The following is a 20,643-nucleotide window of genomic DNA, read 5'->3' as shown; positions in this document are numbered from 1 at the left end:
TTGAAGACATTGAGTTCTTTTTACTATGAGCGGATGATTGCTAGCGCTCCTTCTGACTTCACCGAGATGGTGAATATGGGGATGCGTCTAGAAGAAGGGGTCAGGGAAGGGCGCCTGACCAGAGAAGAAGGCTCTTCTGCCAAACGCTATGGGGCGTTTGCAAAGAAGAAAGATGGTGAGGCACATGCTGTGACCTCCCATATGAAACCAAGAAGACCCTCTGTGAGGAGGAAGACCGTGCGTCCTGCCGGTAACCAGCACCAGGTGGCTCATATAGCACCTGTCTTCAGAGATAATCAGCAATATCAGCAACACAACAATAATCAGCAACAACCACATCCGCAGTATCAACAACAACAGCACCGTCCGCAACAGCAAGCCTACCAACCTCGAAACAGTAATCAAACCAGCACCATTTACGAGAGGAAAAGGGTCACCTTCGATCCTATTTTGATGACGTATGCAGAGTTATATCCCTCTTTGATAGAGAGGAAATTGATTACGCCACGAGACCCACCGGCTATACCTACTAACCCCCAGTGGTGGTATAAGCCCGAATTACACTGTGTTTATCATTCCGGTGCTCCCGGACATGACGTGGAAAATTGCTACCCTTTGAAGACCAAGGTCCAAGACCTTGTAATATGTGGTATTTTGTGTTTCGAGGACGTAGGTCCTAACGTGAAGAAGAACCCATTGCCCGAGCATGGGAAATCTGTCAACATGGTTCAGGGTTTCCCTGGCAAGTACAAAGTCAAGTACGTCAGTCATATTCGACAATCTCTGGTCGAGATGCATCATTTGCTGTGTGATTATAGTCATTACGAGCACGAGCACGATAGGTGCCGAGTCTGTTCTGTTAACCAAAGAGGTTGTCGCCAGGTGCGTAAAGATGTTCAAGAAATGCTGGACGAGGGAGTCATTGAGATCCTTCAAAACAGAAATGTTGACGAAGATGCTGATGAAGTCAATGTAATTTCTCCAGTATTTCGGATCCCCGAGCCTGTTATCATTAGTATGATGGTAGCAAGCAGAAGGTTTCTCCTGCTTTGACCATTAAGCTAGTCGGCCCTGTACCGTACTCTTCTGAGAAGGCGGTCCCTTATCGCTACAATGATGTAGCATTGGAGAATGGGAAAGAGGTGCCCCTGCCCTCTTCATCTGTTGTTAATATTTCCGACATCAGCGGCTAGACCTGCAGCGGTCGTGTTTTCTCGGCTCCGCCAAAGCCACTAGCTGTTGCCCGAAGGAATGATAATGCTGATTATGCTGTGAACGCCCGATTGGGAATGCTGAACGCCCGATTGGGAATGCTGTGAACGCCCGGAACTTGTTGCTAAACCTACCTCTACGTTGAAAACTCCTGTCTCTGTTGGCCCGAGTGGTAATACGAAAGAAGACTGTGATGAGATGCTGAGGCTCATCAAGAGAAGTGAGTACAATGTTATAGATCAGCTTCTGCAAACGCCATCCAAAATCTCTGTATTATCCTTGTTGATGAATTCAGAACCACACCAAGAAGCTCTGCAGAAGGTGTTGGATGTGGCGTATGTGGATCACGATGTCACAATTGAACAATTCGACAGTATTGTTGCAAACATTACCGCTTGTAACAATTTAAGTTTTTGTGATGCTGATCTCCTCGAGGAGGGAAGAGACCACAACATGGCATTACACATATCTATGAGCTGCAAAGATGACGGCATGTTCAATGTGCTGGTGGACACTGGGTCATCATTGAATGTATTTCCGAAGACCACTCTTGCAAAGTTATCATATCAGGGGCCTCCCATGAGGCAGAGTGGAGTAGTTGTGAAGGCTTTCGATGGGTCTCACAATACTGTGATTGGAGAGGTTGATCTCCCAGTCAAAATTGGACCAAGTGATTTCCAGATTACCTTCCAGGTTATGGAGATTTACCCATCGTATAACTGTCTCTTAGGCAGACCATGAATTCACGAGGCAGGTGCCGTGACATCCACCCTACACCAGAAACTGAAGTTTGTGAAAAATAAGAAGCTGGTGGTGGTAGGGGGAGAAAAGGCTCTCCTGGTTAGCCATTTGTCTTCTTTCTCTTATATAGATGCTGAGGATGAAGTTGGAACGCCGTTCCAAGCTTTATCTATTGCTGAACCTGTTGAGAAGAGAACTTCTTCATTTGCTTCCTATAAAGATGCAAAGTTGGCCATTGAGCATGGTGCAACTGCTGGATTGGGGAAAATGATCAAGCTGGAAGACAACAAATCCCGGGCTGGCATAGGCTATTCTTCTGAGGTCTTCAATAAGCAAGGGATGTTCAAGAGTGGTGGATTCATCCACACTGGTCAAAATGAAGAGGCTGCTGCATTCTGGAAGAGGATGAAGAGGATTCTGGAAATTTCATCATCCCTGGAGGGATCTGCAATAATTGGGTCGCTGTTGATATTCCAACAGTTATCCATAAGTCAAAGTAATGTTCATTGTGTTTGAAAACCCTTCTCCCATGCCAAAAGGAGAAGTGATGACATTGTTGGCGCATAAATACAATGATATTTTCATTTAATAAATTCATGTTAAATGTTTGTTTTTCCAATTATTTTCCCTTTTCGCTTTTGCATGAAATTGGTGATCAAATAAAACCCTAAAAATAGAATAAAATCAATCTTTTCATCTGCATAATGATTTGCCTTGCTTGAATTCTAAAATCTTTTATATCCAAAATCATTATGCAAGTTGATCAAACCCATTGAACATAAGGATCCAACACCATCTCCCAACTTTGAATTCCCTGTATTTGAGGCGGAAGAAAATGATGTTGAAGAGATTCCTGACGAGATTACCCGTCTACTTGAGCATGAAAAGAAGGTCATTCAGCCGCATCTTGAGAATCTGGAAACAGTCAACTTGGGGTCTGAAGATTGTGTGCGAGAAGTGAAGATTGGGGCACTCCTGGAAGAGTCTGTTAAGAAGGGGTTGATTGAGTTGCTACGAGAATACGTCGACGTCTTTGCCTGGTCATATGAAGACATGCCTGGTCTAGATACTGATATCGAAAACATTTCCTGCCGTTGAAGCCTGAGTGCGTGCCTGTGAAGCAGAAACTCAGAAGAACTCATCCTAATATGGCAGTAAAGATCAAAGAGGAAGTTCAGAAGCAAATTGATGCGGGGTTTCTGGTGACTTCTACATATCCTCAATGGGTGGCCAATATTGTGCCTGTGCCTAAGAAAGATGGAAAAGTCCGAATGTGTGTGGACTATAGAGACTTGAACAAAGCTAGTCCGAAAGATGATTTCCCTTTACCACATATTGATATGTTGATAGATAATACAACTAAATTCAATGTCTTCTCATTTATGGACGGATTTTCCGGATATAATCAGATCAAAATGGAACCCGAGGATATGGAGAAGACAACATTCATCACACCTTGGGGAACATTCTGTTATCGAGTGATACCCTTCGGTTTGAAGAACGTCGGAGCCACGTATCAACGAGCTATGACTACCTTGTTTCATGATATGATGCACAAAGAGATCGAGGTATATGTTGATGATATGAATGCAAAGTCAAGAACGGAAGTTGAACATGTAGAACACTTGTTGAAGCTTTTTCAGCGTCTGAGGAAGTATAAGCTTCGTCTAAATCCTAACAAGTGTACATTTGGAGTCTGTTCTGGCAAGTTATTGGGCTTTATTGTTAGCGAAAGAGGTATTGAGGTTGATCCTGCAAAGGTCAAAGCAATACAAGAGATGCCTGCGCCCAAAACTGATAAGCAAGTCCGAGGTTTTCTTGGCCGCTTGAATTATATTTCCAGATTTATATCCCACATGACTGCCACATGTGCACCAATATTCAAGCTCCTCCGAAAAGATCAGTCTCACGATTGGACCGAGGATTGCCAAAAGTCCTTTGACAGTATTAAAGAGTATTTGTCTGAGCCTCCGATTCTGTCCCCGTCTGTGGAAGGGAGACCGTTGATTATGTATCTGACAGTCCTTGAAGACTCGATAGGTTGTGTCCTTGGTCAGCAAGACGAATCGGGAAAAAAAGAGTATACTATCTACTACCTGAGTAAGAAGTTCACTGATTATGAGTCTCGATACTCAATGCTTGAGAAGACGTGCTGTGCTTTGGCTTGGGCTGCTAAGCGCTTACGCCAGTATATGTTGAATCATACGACTTGGTTGATATCCAAAATGGATCCAATTAAGTATACCTTTGAGAAACCTGCTTTAACTGGGAGGATTGCCCCTTGGAAGATGTTGTTATCTGAGTATGATATTGAGTATCGAGCTCAGAAGGCTATTAAAGGCAGTATTTTGGCTGACCACTTGGCACATCAACCAATCGAGGATTATCAGTCAGTTCAGTACGACTTCCCAGATGAGGAGATTATGTATTTGAAAATGAAATATTGCGATGAGCCTACGCTCGACAAAGGGCCAGAGCCTGGTTCCAGATGGAGTATGGTGTTTGATGGCGCTGTGAATCAATATGGAAATGGTATTGGGGCAATGATTATTACTCCTCAGGGCACACATTTTCCTTTTACAGCAAGGCTAACTTTCAAATGCACGAATGATATGGCTGAGTATGAAGCTTGTATTATGGGATTGGAAGAATGTATTGATCTTAGGATCAAGCATCTTGATGTTTATGGTGATTCGGCCCTTGTTGTTAATCAGATTAAGGGTGAATGGGAAACGAATCAGCCTGGCCTCATCCCATATAGAGATTATGCGAGGAGGATTTCAACGTTCTTTACTGAGGTTGACTTCCATCATATTCCTCGAGATGAGAATCGGATGGCAGATGCCCTTGCTACACTTGCTTCAATGATTGTGGTTAGACTTTGGAATGAAGTTCCTAATATCACTGTGATGCGCTTGGACATACCAGCCCATGTATTTGCAGTAGAGGAGGTGCAAGATGATAAGCCATGGTATTATGATATTAAGTGCTTTCTTCAGAGTCAGATTTACCCGCCTGGGGCATCTATGAAAGATAGGAAGATTTTGAGGAGATTGTCAGGCAATTTCTATCTCAATGGCGATGTGCTTTATAAGAGGAATTTTGACATGGTTCTGCTCAGATGCGTGGATAGACACGAAGCAGACCTGTTAATAACTGAGATCCATGAGGGTTCATTTGGTACTCATTCCAATGGACATGCCATGGCTAGAAAGATGTTGAGACCAGGCTACTATTGGCTGACAATGGAGTCTGATTGCTGCAAATATGTGAAGAAATGCCATAAGTGTCAGATTTATGCGGATAAGATTCATATTCCCCCGACACTTCTGAATATGATTTCATCACCATGGCCTTTCTCTATGTGAGGAATTGACATGATAGAACCGAAAACGTCCAACGGTCATAGATTTATTCTCGTAGCAATTGATTACTTCACCAAGTGGGTTGAAGCGGCATCGTATGCAAACGTAACCAGGCAAGTGGTAGTGAAGTTTATCAAGAATCAACTCATATGCCGTTATGGTGTGCCAGATAAGATCATTACTGATAATGGATCTAACTTGAACAACAAGATGATGAAAGAGCTGTGTAGCGAGTTCAAGATTGCACATCATAATTCTTCTCCTTACAGACCCAAGAGGAATGGGGCTGTTGAAGCTGCTAATAAGAACATCAAGAAGATTATCCAGAAGATGGTTATTACGTACAAGGATTGGCACGAGATGTTGCCATTTGCTTTGCATGGATATCGCACATCTGTCCGCACTTCAACAGGGGCAACCCCTTTCTCTCTTGTTTACGGCATGGAGGTTGTGCTCCCAGTAGAGGTGGAGATCCCATCAATGAGAGTCTTGATGGAAGTCAAGTTGACTGATGCTGAATGGGTTCAGAGTCGTTATGACCAGCTGAATTTGATTGAAGAGAAGAGATTGACTGCCATGTGTCATGGTCATCTATATCAGCAAAGGATGAAGAAAGCCTTTGATAAGAAGGTCAAACCTCGTGTGTTCCGAGAAGGTGATCTTGTGCTCAAGAAAGTCTTTTCTTTCGCGCCCGATTCCAGGGGCAAGTGGACTCCAGACTATGAAGGTCCATATGTTGTTAAGAGAGCCTTTTCAGGCGGTGCTTTAATACTTACAACTATGGATGGGGAGGATTTCACTCGTCCTATGAATTCAGATGCAGTCAAGAAATACTTCGCCTAAAAATAAAAACAGAATAGCTCGCTAAGTTGAAAACCCGAAAGGGCGACTTAGGCAAAAATGAGCGTCTCGGTGGATTGAAAACCCAAAAGGGCGATCTAGGCAAAAGTTAGAGACATAAAAAATGAATATGTATCCCGCTAGATTGAGTACCTCACCCTGGGGAAATCTAGGCAAAAACCAGGGATTTGGCAAGTAACTGCATCCCGACAAGACTTTGTTCTACAAACTGTCATCTGTCAGAGATTCCCGATCAATCATCGTCAACTGAAGCTTCAAATACATCGGATTCAGAGTTGGTGGAGAAATGGTCATTATGTTCAATGTAGCCCCTTTTCCAATATATATCACCGATTTCAAATTTGTAAAGATCTATGGAGTCTTGCCATTTGCAGACTACCATTCCATCAAATAAATTTGAGCCTTTATCTAATTACTTGCACTCTTATTCGTTTCTATTCAACAAATGTTTTGCATGTTTTAATTGAGAAATATCATTGTTTTTAAATAAATTTTTCATAACTTGTTTTTAAACAAAATGAACCTTCACAATGATAAAAGGATACTGGGGATGTCTTCAGTGCTCTCCCAAAGATGGTATGATTCTCAACAGGGTAAGACATTTATTCATATTCCTGGCATGCTTGTGTCCTCTTCCTTCAAAGCCTGTTTGTGGTCTTTCTCCCGAGCAGAGTGTTTGGCAGAGATATTCAGCCTTCCTTCCTCCTCAGCATATGTGATCTCTTTGGTAGGGCAGTATTTGGTGATCTTTGGAAGTTTCTGATTGATGGTTGTCCCTAGAGATCCATCCCCTCCTCTGATAATTTCCCCGGTAGAGGTGTTTCTACGGCGGAGTTCATCTGTGCAATGATCCTGTCCCCAGTTGGAATGACTGATATGCATTCCCCTGCAGAGATCTTTGTTTCCTGGTATCACTTGCCCCTCATCAGATTGGATATTTTCCACTGGGCCTGGCTTTCTCTCTTGAGATGTAGTACCAGATGTTTGTTCATCGTTCGTTGAACCTGGTTGTGTTAGAAATGTCTGTTCGTCAGCACTCATCATACATAAACCACACATATATGCATAATTTTAACATTCAGATTGCATCCTTTGCCATATATCTTTGTTTGTTATCTCCTGCTGGTTGGTAATGTTTCCCCAAAGCAGATGTTTGTGTCTGATCTCCCCATATAGAGTCAGCCCCATAAGCAGAAAGTGTTTATCCTTTCTTCCATAGTCCCCACCGAGTTATATCCTCTTGGATGATGGTTGTTTCTGTTTCCCCCCAACACATATATTGGGATGGAATTCCCCATTGAGTTATATCCTCATAGGGACAAGTCTTGTTTCATCGTGCCTCTCTAGTTTGATCCTAGATCGGCTTCTCGTGTCTTTTTCCTGCGATTCCCTGTAGTTCAGATGAATGATTGCTCAGTAACCAGTAATTATCCATCTTTTCCACGGCAGAGTCTATGGTTTTCTACCTTTATACCGGTAGTCATAAACCCGATTTTTATCCCCTTTGCAGAGTTAACCTTTTTGTTCATCCTAACCGATGACGGTTACTCTTCCGTGGTTTTCTACCCAGTATCTGGTAGATGTAATCCCCCTTGACGGTTATCTTTATCCAATATTCGGTATTGATAGTCCTTCACCCTTTTTGAGTATACCTCCCGGTAACCTGTGATATATCTCCCGGATCATTGGCTTTGTCAATGTATCCCCAGCGAGTCATCTTTCGTTCGCCTTTGACGGCAATGATTGTTTCTCCCTCGGATTTGGTCATCTTTTTATACCTAGTATTTGGTATCCCGATGTCCTTTCTTTTCGGTCGATTTATCCTTTATTAACCCAGTAACCGGTTGTGGATAATCTTCCATGCGAGTATGTTATCTATGTTCTGACGGTAATAGATAATATATCTCATGCGCTCTTTGGTCGAAGTCTTTTTATTCTTCCCTAGTCGAGTAAGATTCGTATCCCCTTTTGTGGAATCGAATACCCATCCAGTAATCGAGTCTGCATTTTAGCCCTCTTTTGGATGATGAGTGTCTTGGGAATGTTCCCCAATTCACGCCTTGGTTGGTCACCTATTATATACCCAGTAATCGGTATCCCTGGTGTTCCTTCCCTTCTGCTCCCTGTTATGACTTTCGTCCCCTGTGGAGTCAGATTTCCTGAGTCAAAACATACCATTTTAGGTTTGCCTCAGATGATTTCGGATGTTTGATATCTCTCACCCTTATACCGGTCTTAGATATTCATTCTCCCCGAGCATGTTGTTCTTTCACCCTCATACCGGTGTTTTGATCGCATGTCTCCTTGAGCTTATTACCCAGTAACCGGTAATACCTCATCCTGGTGTTCCCCCAGAGGAGTCCTGTTTGGATGTCCCCCATCGAGGTCCCTTAGTGGATTGTCCCCATTTGAGTCCAGATTTTCATCCGAAGTATCCTTTGTGGATAATTCCGCTGTATTGGCATATTCCCCAATACATGTGCCTTTGAGTCAGCTCGGGTCTTTCCATTGATTTATTCTTTTGGAATTCTTCTCGTGTCTTTCACCAAGTTTTAAGTCGTGCCCTGCTCACGCAATTTATGCCCTTTCTTATCCCCATAAGAGTCCCAGAGTCTCTGTCCCATGGAGTGAATTACTCATATGGATTGTCAGTTTCTCCAGATTTCTTTTTTCTTTGTGGACACATATCTCCACAGAGTATTCCCCTTTTTGCATACATACATTTGCATCATGAGGTCTCTTAGGGACCAAAATTCGTCTCTTTGTTATTATTTAAGCTCATTCTATCTCGTCGAGACGAAGATTTTCACCCTCACTTCTCCGGCTAGAATGACATTAAATAGGGGCATATGTGAGACCCTAATTTTGGGCCCTAAGATCCCTCATGGCATCATAACATGGCATTTGCATAGCCTCAAGGATCATAAGCATCTTGGCTCCTTACCTTTGGGTGGGATCTCTCTTGCAAGTGGGTTGAGATCACCAAGCATGCTTGAATTGTATATTATTGCTTTTCTCATTTTATTTACTAACCAAAAGCACAAAAATATGTCACTAACATTTCTTGTTTGTAGCTTGATCAATCACAAGATCCAAAGCTTCTAGGAGATCCTTTGTGCATTGATATGGTCAATTTAAGATGAAAGCAAGCATGGTAATGGTTCCCAAAGCTCTCATCCATCAAATATGACTCCCAAGTATCTCAATTCATCATTTTGATCAAAGCAAGTCAAGGGGTTTGAGGTTTGTTTCCCAAGGAAACCCTAATTCATTTGTTCATCAACTGTGCCTTGCTCATGAAGCAACCTCAACCCATGGCCAAATACAATCAAGGGAAGTTCTTTAATTCATCATATCATGCATATTTGAACTTATTTGAGTGTCCTCAATCATCAATTCATCAAGATATGAGTTGTAGACTTGAGAAGTTGATTAGTCAATTCATCTGACTATTTTGAAATACACTGAGACCTAACTTTTTATGTGTTGGTCAAATGGAGATGATACCAAGAGAAACAATGTTCTTAAGGACAATATTAACAACTTTAATGTTCATCAAAATTTTATTTGAAGCTTGGAAGGTCATCATCCATTCCAAGACATTATAGGTCATTTTGACTGAAACCCTAATTTTGGGTCAACTTCCCAAGAACATAACTCATTCATTTTTCATGATTTTGAGGTGAGACTTAATGAATTAGAAATATTATTGTGTATACTTAAAATGTTATGTTTAGAAAAATTTCAAAATCTCAAAATAAATACATGTGATTATGCAAAACATTATAGGTCACTTTGGGCCAAATGCATTGAAATGTGAAAAAGTCCAACTTCAAGTGCCCATAACTTCTTCATTAAAAATCCAAATGATGCAAAATTTAAGTCCAAATTGATTGTTTTGAAAAAAATATACAACTTTCATGTTGAAGATTTTATCATTTGGAGCTTGCATCATTGAAACAGAAGGCTTGAACATTGGCCAAATTTGGGAACTTCACAAATGCATGTTTTGCACCCTACACTTCAAGCTCGAATTTCATTAATTTCCAAGGCCCAATTGGAGTTTTGATCAACATAGCATTTGTTCCTTATGCAATAAGCTTTCTAACCATTACTCATAAGGTTGCATTTGGAGTTTGGAAGCATCATTTTCGAAGACATGAAGAATTAAGTGCATTTTGTGAAATTCATTTCAAACACATTGCATGAGCTGTTAACATTTAATCTGCACGTCCATTTCTCATTTGGTGATGTATAGCAATCCATTCCAATCACAACTGGGCCCTCCATGCGCCTGTACAGGCCCATGCATGGAGGCCCTCTTCTCCCATGCACACTTTGTTCATTGCATTTCAGATGTCTTTGGCTATAAATACAAGTGCTTTGCTCTTCAATTCTTCAACCTAATGGCGCCTAAATCCCTGCTGAATTGAATCCCCACCCATACCAAAGGAACAAACTTCATTTTTCTCTAAAAATTTCAGATCTGAAATTTAATTGCATTGATTGATTTTTAAGATCTAAAGTTCCTAGACCTCTTCACCTTGATCCATTGAAGCTTCTGTTTGCAAAAGGAATCAAAGAGAGTGACTCAATTCTTCATAATCCAAAGGTTTTGCTCAACTGAATTTTGCTTCAAATCTCATCATACATTGCTCAATTTCCCTTGATCTTGTGTTGTCTGAAGTCCTCTATATAGAGGCATCATTATTGTGTTCTTAATTGTTGTAATCGAGCAAGTTCATTTGAACACCACCAAAGTTCCATCTCTGATTTTTCTCTTAATAGGAATCTAGAGTAGAATTGAGTGGTATAGGAGTGATGTACATCACTTCACCTTTCGAATGGTGCCTGGATCGTGCATTTTAGTTAACATTTTTTGACCTGCAATTTTTGATCTTCATCGGAGCTTGCCGGAGAAGACGGTGGCGCTGGCCACCGTCTGGCCTCCAGATCAGATCTGGACCGTCCCTTTCCATTTCCAGATCTAATCTCAGCAGTCCAACCTTATGACTTTTTTATGTACCGCGTGTGGTTGCATTGACTTTGTAACACATTGGACGCGCGCTTATGGATGCTTGGATCTGCCAGCTCAATTAATGAGCTCGGATCCAAGGGTTCTCGCTTTACCATTTATTTTAATTCTGATTTTAATTTCTATTTTATTTTTTAATTCCATTTCATTTTCTAAAATTCATATCTCTTTTATTATTGGTCCAAAAATTATGGGACCAATTGCATTATTTCTCTTTTAATTTCTAGTTTCTAAAAATGATTTTTAATATTTTTTATTTTATCATTTGCTAGTTTTTAGTAATTTTCTCTTTTCTGGTTATTCTTAATTCATTTTCAATAGTTTTTTATATTCAAAAAATACAAAAATATTTTCTCAACCTCTTTGAAAGATGATAGATCTATGAAAAATGTTCTCATCAATTTATAAATTGATTTGAGATTTATTTGAGATTTTAGTTCAATTAGGTTATTTTTGTTTATTTTTAATTGATTAAAAATAGTTTCTGACTTTTAAAAATGCTGAAATTTGTTGTCAAACTTTGTTTGACCTTGTTGAACTTGGGATAATTTACTTGGACTTTTCAAAGTTGATTTGAAGTGAGTTTGAAGTTTGACATTTCTTTAATATTTTAATTACGATTGCTTAATGTAACAACCCTTTTTCCACCCTTTTTCCACCCCAAAATACTTAACATATAATCAGAGTAAATAGGCACGCATATAAACAAAAGGGCGTCACACCGACGTTTTCAAAAACTAAAAGCTTTCAAAAACCAAACATCAATATACAATACACCTGGTTAATTAAAATAACACATTTCACTTATCATGAATATTCAAGAATATGCGTTCGCAACGGAAAATAATGAATACTCATGAATTTCATCAAATGATCCATGTCCCATACCATGATCATCTCTCAATAATCTCTTCAAAATAAACTAAAACCATAATCAGAACATTTGGCACTATGGCCTCTCAACAGCAATTGCAAATAAGCATGTTCACGAGTAATAACATAATCCTTATCCAAATAGGATACAAGTTCAATACTACTAATCTACCTAGTCACTACGCCAAAAAGGTTTTTTAACAGCGCATCTTAGACAGCGCTTTTAAAAGAAAGCGCTGTCTAAGGTTAAAATAAAAATAAAACACGGAAAATGTTCTAAAAATTTAATGAAAGCGCTGTCTAAGGGGGGTATTTGATCTATGTTGCTGATTCCACCTTAATGTAAACGACCTTTGTTGTTATCGTAAGATTTTGTTGTAGAATGTTCAAATTTAAGTGTCAATTAGCTTCTGCTACCATTTCATAATATATGCAAATTGTTGATCTTATGTCACAAAAATTATTCCCTCTTTTGCAGCTTACTACCGTGGAGCCATGGGTATTTTGCTTGTATATGACGTTACTGACGAATCTTCTTTTAACAGTAATTTTCTCTTCCTCACACTCTCGTGTTGCATGCTATTCCTCTTTCATCATTTCCACTCCTTAAATCCGGATTTACTTAAATCTTAATGTCTTAGTAGAACACCCATTATATTCAGCCAATTCAATTATTCAACAGTTCAATTGGACAATTTGGCTTGCAATGTGTTTTAAGTTCTTTTACATGACAATACAACTTATTTTACTGTGTCCAGATCATGTGCTTCAAATGTATTTTTATTTCTTTTCTACATGGCAAATAGTCTTATATCATCTTGTGTCCATATATCAGGAATTGGATTCGTAACATTGAGCAGCATGCTTCTGACAATGTTAACAAGATACTGGTAGGCAACAAAGCTGATATGGATGAAAGCAAACGGGTATGTCATCTATCATCCTTACTTATACTCTTGCCAATCGCGCCTTTCTTGAAACCAAGAAGGCTCAAAGCAGGAACCACAGACTGCACCTGGCTTATGGTCATGGTGTTTGTTGTTAACAACTATGGTATTCCTAAATTTCTGAATATGTGTGAATATAGATCAAACCTATGTTGTTGTGACATCCACATCTTCATTCTTTAGTTTAACTGTTTATCCAAATAGGCATTAATTTGCTTAGTTAGTATGTTTGAACTTGTTAATAGCTAGTTAGTTAATTCTTTAATAAGCTTTATATATCGATGTTTTTGAACGGGTGAGATCTTTGGGTCATGGTTTTGAATAGCTTGAGCTTAGGTGAAAGTGTGATTGATCCGGTCAAATAGCCGAAGTGTAAACAATGCAGTTCACAATTCTACTGGTTGAATGGCTCGCGGTTTAGTCTTTGAAACATTGCGAGCTTCTTGTATGCATCTTTTCATAGCTTTTGTGTGCTTATAAATTTAAAATTCTTCACTTATGATGAGTTTCAAATGGCTAGATGTATGACTTTATCAAATAGGTCATGCCAGGTTTGTAGTATGTAATGTATGGTTGGTTTTTATTTTTTGATTGATGGCTCTTGATGACTTACATTTGATTGCCTGTTCTGTGTTTACCTAGGACTGAGGTGCACGTGTAATGATTATTGTGGCCAGTTATGAAATAGGAAATTCTTGGTTAAAAACTCAATATTTGGAATAGTTAATCTTCTATTTCCATAAAAATAACCTATCTGTACTAACTTCAAACAGAATGTGTGTGGATGCTGTGTGTTTTGTTCAACACATGCAACTGGTTGTTTGTGGTTGTGCTGTGCCCCAGCAGTGTTTTTGTTATTCTTCTGAGCAGTAGCTATTTTGCTGTTGCCACTACCCTTGGCTGTTCTGTGGTTTTTGACGGTTCTGTTATTGAATTTCTGTTCAGTTCTGCTTAATCTTTTCAATATTGATGCATTATGTAATTTTGCTTTTTTCATGCATGCTATTTTGATAGGATTTTTCAATCTGTATCCTGATGTCATAATACTCTATCATTTGAGACTTACATAATCAAGATTGACAACACATACTACTCTTAGCAGGGCCAATGGAGAGGTGTTGACCCTGTCGTCTTTTTTAAAGATGACACAATTATTAATAGTATAAGGGACTTTTATGGGATTGATGAGGGTTTTCCATTCAATGGCCACCTTATTACACGAAACAGTGATACCAGTCACGTGAAAAGAATTTACTATGTCTCCAAGTTTGTCAAGGATATTCTTGAGTTGAACTTTTCAGCTGGGCAGCAACTGAAAATAACCTCAGTTGGCATGAAGATGTTTGTAAGTATACTTTATTCTCAATTTAGAGATATTGCTGGTCTTGTTAGAATTTTTATATTACATGATTGTCTTATTTTATTTGTCATCCATTTTTCGGGTTTAAATAAATACTACCTCCGTTCTTCTATATAAGAGACAACTCGTTTTTTAGATTCATTGAATATCAAATGTATTTGGTCGGTTATAAAGGGCCAGAGGTCGTAATAATTTGTGGGTAATCTCACCATTAGAAGGCCTAAATACATTGGTTGGTAGATATGGTGTTGGCGCTGGGTTTGGGAGGCATTCTGTCAGAGTTTGAGTTTAAATAATGAAAGGGAAATGTATAAATTTTTTAAAAACATTCAAGTCAATGTTAATTATACCTTGTATCTTCTATTAGAGTTAGAAACTAGTATTTCATATCATAGATCATTTAATGAATTTCAGCACTTGTTTTTTTGGCTCAAATTGTTTATAGTTTTATTGGATATGAATTATATAGTCAAGCTTTCATATCTCATTTTGACATATATTCTGTAAGGATTATATGGTGATATAATAGTTTATGTATTTAAAACTGCTTTACCAACCTGATTTTTCTATGCGTCATTCTAGCATAGTACAAATAGCATGCACGCCACAAGGAATTGTCACAATCTACACTGTTGAATAAATCTATTAGTATTTGAATGACATGGCCTTGTAGTTTGTAAACTTGTCCTTGTAATGGAAGTGGTTTTCTGGTCAAGGAGTCAGTCTTTGACCGATTGAGATATAAGTCTCAGTTTGTTTTTACTAGTACTTGTGAATAACTGTTCTTGCCTTATCTTATAGGAAAGACAAACAGCACGAGAAGGTACCGATGCACCATGTGCTTTCAGGATATCATCTGAAGGATTGCCCCTTATTCTCCCATACATAACAAAGCAAATTATACAGGCTTCTCCCGTGAACTTCAAGCATCTTCTGCAAGACAAAGATGTAAAATTTACAGATTTTGCTGATGCCGAGTTTGGTAAAAAGGCAGAAAATCTATTGCCAGGCTGTTGCGTGATAGTTCTGGGTAAAGGTATGTATAATCCCAGGTGATGCTCTAGAAAAGTTTAAACTATCCCGTTGACATCGATATATCTGATTACTGGCATTTTTCCTTTTCTGCAGAGAACACAGTTACTAAAGAGTCCCTCAAAGTTGATGAGTCAACAATAGCCATCGGATGCTGGAGGGGTAGGGCAAGGTTGTCAGTGATGGTTACTGCAATGGACTGCCAAGAATTGCTTGAAAGGCTTTTAATACGTCTAGACACAGAAAAGGGCTCTTCTGGGCATGTCGGAGGTGAAGCCTGTACAGAAGTTGAACAATAAAGACCATGATGTTAAAGCTACTGACAGTTAGAGGACTCCTCAACTGATATTTAATACTCTGTTGTAACAGATATTTATTCACTCATGAAATGATGATTTTTTCCTTCACTCATGAACTTTCAATTATAAGTTTTTGTTATTAGTTTCTTAGACCTTGGTTCATTTTTGTACTAATACTCATAATCTAAAGCTTGAAAAGTTTGCCTAAATTGTTTGAGAAACACTCTACAGTTGAGAGGTTCAGCATGAAAGATGAGTCTAATTCTACCATGCATCCAGCTTATCAGTGACATACAACTTTCAAATTTTGGCAAAAGAAAGCTACAAATTCAAGGCCAATGGAGAGGTGTTGACCCTGTCCATTGGCATATATAAAATGTGATAATTGTCTGTCAAAATCTGGTTGAAAACAGGTAGAAATTCTGGTTTATAAACCTGGAAAAAATGTGGTTTAAAACAAAAGCTTCAAAAATTTTCGTATACCTTAGACAGCGCTTTTGTAAAAAGCGCTGTCTAAGGGGGGGATTAGAAAGCGTTTTAGGCAAAAGCGCTGTCTAAGGGGGGGGGGGCTTAGACAGCGCTTTTTGAAAAGCGCTGTCTAAGGTATACCTAAAAAAATTAAAATAGGAGGGTCTTATAAAGCGCTTTTGGCCAAAGCGCTGTCTAAGGGGGGGGCTTAGACAGCGCTTTTAAGATTTAAAAAAGCGCTGTCTAAACCTTTAGCAGCGGAGGTTTAGACAGCGCTTTAAAGCGCTGTCTAAGGCTAAAAAAAGCGCTGTCTAAGGTCTTGTTTGTTGTAGTGAGTGTTACATGACCAGAGCATTGACTCATTACCTAGTCTTCAAACTAAAATACGGAAACTCTCCAGCTAATCTCGAGCGAGCTACCGTCCACTTACTTCAGCAATACTACTCTGGAGTTGCTGCACGATACCCATGTAAAGGTAACATTCAAACAGAAAGGGTGAGAATTCAAATCATTATGAAGAAGTATAATAAGACACAATGATTAAATCAACAATTAAAGGAATTCATCACACTTCATATAACCATGTAACCAACATTTATTTCACACGTTTCAAGCACGCACAAAAACTCAAGGATTATAACATTCAAATCCAATATTATATTCCAAATTATACACATAACTACAATTATCACATAATCGCATTCTTTGTCAAGTTATGTATCCAAACATCATCAATTCAATTACCATATCTCATACACACATCACAATCACAATAATGCATACACTCAACTATCACATAACTCTAATGTGACTCAATGCAAGACATGTGACTCTATGCATGCGGTACCTCAATGTGAACCCAATGTTTCACCGCTTTCCGATTCAATATCTAGAATCCAAGCCACCACGTCTATTACCAATTAGGGATCAACGTCTGCTATGCCTATTTCCAATTAAGGATCAACGTCTATATGGACCCAACGTTCCACCGCTTTCCGATTCAACATCTAGAATCCGAGCCACTACATCTATTTCCAATTAAGGATCAACGTCTGCTACGCCTATTTCCATTCAAGGATCAACGTCTAATCCATGTGAACCCACAGTTTCACCGCTTCCACTATGAAGCCGACCATGCCATGAACGAATGTACAAATACCAATACATATGCAATTAAGATCATCTCTACCATCTTAACATTCCACATATCACCATAATTCAACTCTATGAATTATCCACCAATGGTACATATAAACATTCATAACAATTACACCATTCACATAATATGCAATTAAGATCATCTCTACTATCTTAATCATTCCCCATATAACCATAATTCAGCTCTATGAATTATCCACCAATAGCACATATACACATTCATCACAATCCACTATTCACATATATAAATTAATTCTCAAATAAGCACAATTAGATTTCATCTCAAAACAATTACAGCATTTAAAATCTCAATTTTTCACTTTTCAAACAGTGTTAACTGGTTAACGCATTTGGTTAACCTGTTAACGCAAGACAGAATACAAATTTCTAACAGATTTTCAACTGTGTTAACCTGTTAACGCATTTGGTTAACCTGTTAACGCAAGACAAAATACAAATTTCTAACAGATTTTCAACAGTGTTAACCGGTTAACGTATTTGGTTAACCTGTTAACGCAAAACAGAATGTTATTCCTACGTTAACAAAAAAACAGAATGCAGAATTTTCTGCGTTTTTCATCGTTGGAGGACTTTCGGACCTCCGATTTTGATTCCGTAAAAAGCCACACGGTTAGAAAATTCTAACTCATACAACACTCTAATTATATAAGGTTAATTTACAGTTTTAACACAATTAAATCACTACAATCAAGAATACTCATCAAACTTAACAATTTCAAAAGTCATAAAAATTAGAGATTTTAACCTAACATACTTCTACCCTTTGACCCGATCATACTAACCCATAATAATAAGGATTCCCCCCTTACCTCTTCAATTTTTTGGAAACCCTAGCTCCTCTCTTGTTCTTCCCCTCTTCTCCTTACTTTTCCTCTCCTCTTTCTCTATTGTTGTCAAATGATCAAATGAATCCTAATTCTCACTCTCTTCCCTTTTATATACTAGTATTCTATTTGGGCTTAAAGCATAATACCTCTAATTTAATTAATAGGCCCAATAAGACCTAATATTTAAATATCTCTAATTAGTTCAATTAAATTAAACTAACACAATATGCCTACCAAGTTAATTAATTCAATTATTCATGATATCTCATATCAACTAAATAATTAATTAACACACCAAATTAATTAATATAATCGATTATTTTACTACCTAACAACCAATTAATTAATTAACACTCCAAATAAATAAAATAAAATATAGTAATAATAATATAATAATTAAATACTAAAAATTGGGTTGTTACAACTCTCCCTCACTTAAAAGATTTTCGGCCTCGAAAATACCTCAAACGAACAACTCCGGATACGATTCCTTCATCTTATCCTCGAGTTCCCAAGTAATATTGCCATTGGCGACTCCGCCCCATATCACTTTCACCAAAACAATCTCCTTACCACGAAGCTTCTTCACTTCTCGATCTTCAATTCACATGGGTGATGTATCAATCGTCAAATTATCCCTCACTTGAACATCATCTAATGGAACAACATGCGATGAATCCGAAATGTACCTCCTCAATTGAGACACATGGAACACATCATGAAGATTAGAAAGTGATGGTGGTAATGCAATCCGATATACCACTTCACCTATCCTCTCGGAAATCTGATAAGGACCAATGAAACGCGGCGTCAACTTACGCGACTTCAAAGCTCTACCAACACCCGTTATTAGCGTAACTCGGAGAAACACATGCTCATCTTTCTCAGACTCAAGAGCTTTCCTCCTCTTATCATGATAACTCTTTTGACGATTCTGAGAAGCCTTCATCTTCTCTTGGATCATCTTAATCTTATCTGTAGTCTCTTGAATCAACTTGGGTCCAACCACAACACTCTCTCCCGATTCGTACCAACATAAAGGAGTCCTACACCTTCTACCATAAAGAGCCTCAAAAGGTGCCATTCCAATACTCGAATGGAAACTGTTGTTATACGTAAACTCGATCAAAGGCAAGAAGCTATCCCAATTCCCTCCTTGTTCTAAAACACAAGACCTCAAAAGATCTTCAAGTGACTGAATAGTCCTCTCCGTTTGACCATCAGTTTGCGGATGATATGCCGAACTCAAACGCAACTTCGTACCCAAAGCACTTTGCAAACCTTCCCAAAATCTCGAAGTGAACCTCGAATCTCTATCCGAAATAATGCTCGACGGAATACCATGCAAACACACAATCCTTTCGATGTACAACTTAGCAAGTCTCTCCATCGAATAATCCATCCTTATCGGAATAAAATGAGCACATTTCGTCAACCTGTCCACAATGACCCAAATTGCCTCACAATTACTCGATGTTCTCGGCAAAACCGAAACAAAATCCATAGAGATACTATCCCACTTCCACTCGGGAATAGATAACGGTTGCATCAAACCAGACGGCTTTTGATGTTCAATCTTTGACTTTTGACAAGTCAAACATGAATAAGCAAATTCCGCTACATCCTTCTTCATACCTTGCCAACAAAACATCTTTCTCAAGTCTTGATACATTTTAGTAGCACCAGGATGAATACTCAAACCACTTCTATGCCCTTCCTCGAGAATCCTCTTTCTCAAATCCGCAACATCCGGAATACAAACTCGATCACGACACCTCATGATACCATTCTCATCAATTCGAAAGTCACCACCTTTGCCTTGATTAATCAATGTCGTAACATCGACTAATTTCAAATCTGACTTCTGACCTTCTCTAATCTCGTCGAGAATGCCACACGTAAGCTTCAACATACCAAGCTTAACACACGAAGACGTCGCTTCACAAACCAAACTCAAATCTCTAAATTTCTCCAACAATTCAAACTCTCGCATCATCAACATAGACATGTGCAATGACTTCCTACTCAATGCATCGGCTACAACATTCGCCTTTCCAGGATGATAATTCAAACCAAAATCATAATCTTTCAAGAATTCCAACCATCTCCTCTGCCTCATATTCAATTCTTTCTGATCGAACAAGTACTTCAAACTCTTGTGATCACTAAGCACATCAAATCTCAATCCAAACAAATAATGTCTCCAAAGCTTCAACACAAACACCACGGCGGCCAACTCTAAATCATGCGTCGGATAATTCCTCTCATGAACTTTAAGTTGCCTTGAAGCATAAGCTACCACTTGCCCTTTTTGCATCAAAACACCTCCCAAACCCAACAAAGAAGCATCACAATACACAACGAAAGTTTCTAACGGATCCGGTAAAATCAAAATAGGAGCCGTAGTCAATCTTCTCTTAAGCTCTTGAAAAATCGCTTCACAC

At 38.8% G+C, this 20,643-nt stretch overlaps 1 protein-coding gene across 1 annotated transcript in view; it reads left to right on the top strand.

Moving 5' to 3' along the window:
• LOC127094138 (multisite-specific tRNA:(cytosine-C(5))-methyltransferase trm4b) overlaps positions 1-15,804 on the top strand; it is a 36,914-nt gene extending 21,110 nt beyond the window's left edge. The window contains exons 2-7 of the mRNA XM_051033001.1: positions 12,566-12,631; positions 12,750-12,861; positions 12,923-13,013; positions 14,137-14,379; positions 15,196-15,430; positions 15,523-15,804. Coding sequence (XP_050888958.1) covers positions 12,566-12,631; positions 12,750-12,861; positions 12,923-13,013; positions 14,137-14,379; positions 15,196-15,430; positions 15,523-15,725 — 950 coding nt within the window. The 3' untranslated portion in view covers positions 15,726-15,804. The remainder of the gene's footprint in view (positions 1-12,565; positions 12,632-12,749; positions 12,862-12,922; positions 13,014-14,136; positions 14,380-15,195; positions 15,431-15,522) is intronic.
• Positions 15,805-20,643: the final 4,839 nt, after the last annotated feature.

This window comes from Lathyrus oleraceus, chromosome 6 (assembly GCF_024323335.1).
Source record: "Lathyrus oleraceus cultivar Zhongwan6 chromosome 6, CAAS_Psat_ZW6_1.0, whole genome shotgun sequence".
NCBI classification, from domain to species: Eukaryota; Viridiplantae; Streptophyta; class Magnoliopsida; order Fabales; family Fabaceae; genus Lathyrus; species Lathyrus oleraceus.
This window is presented reverse-complemented; position numbering and strand designations above follow the sequence as displayed.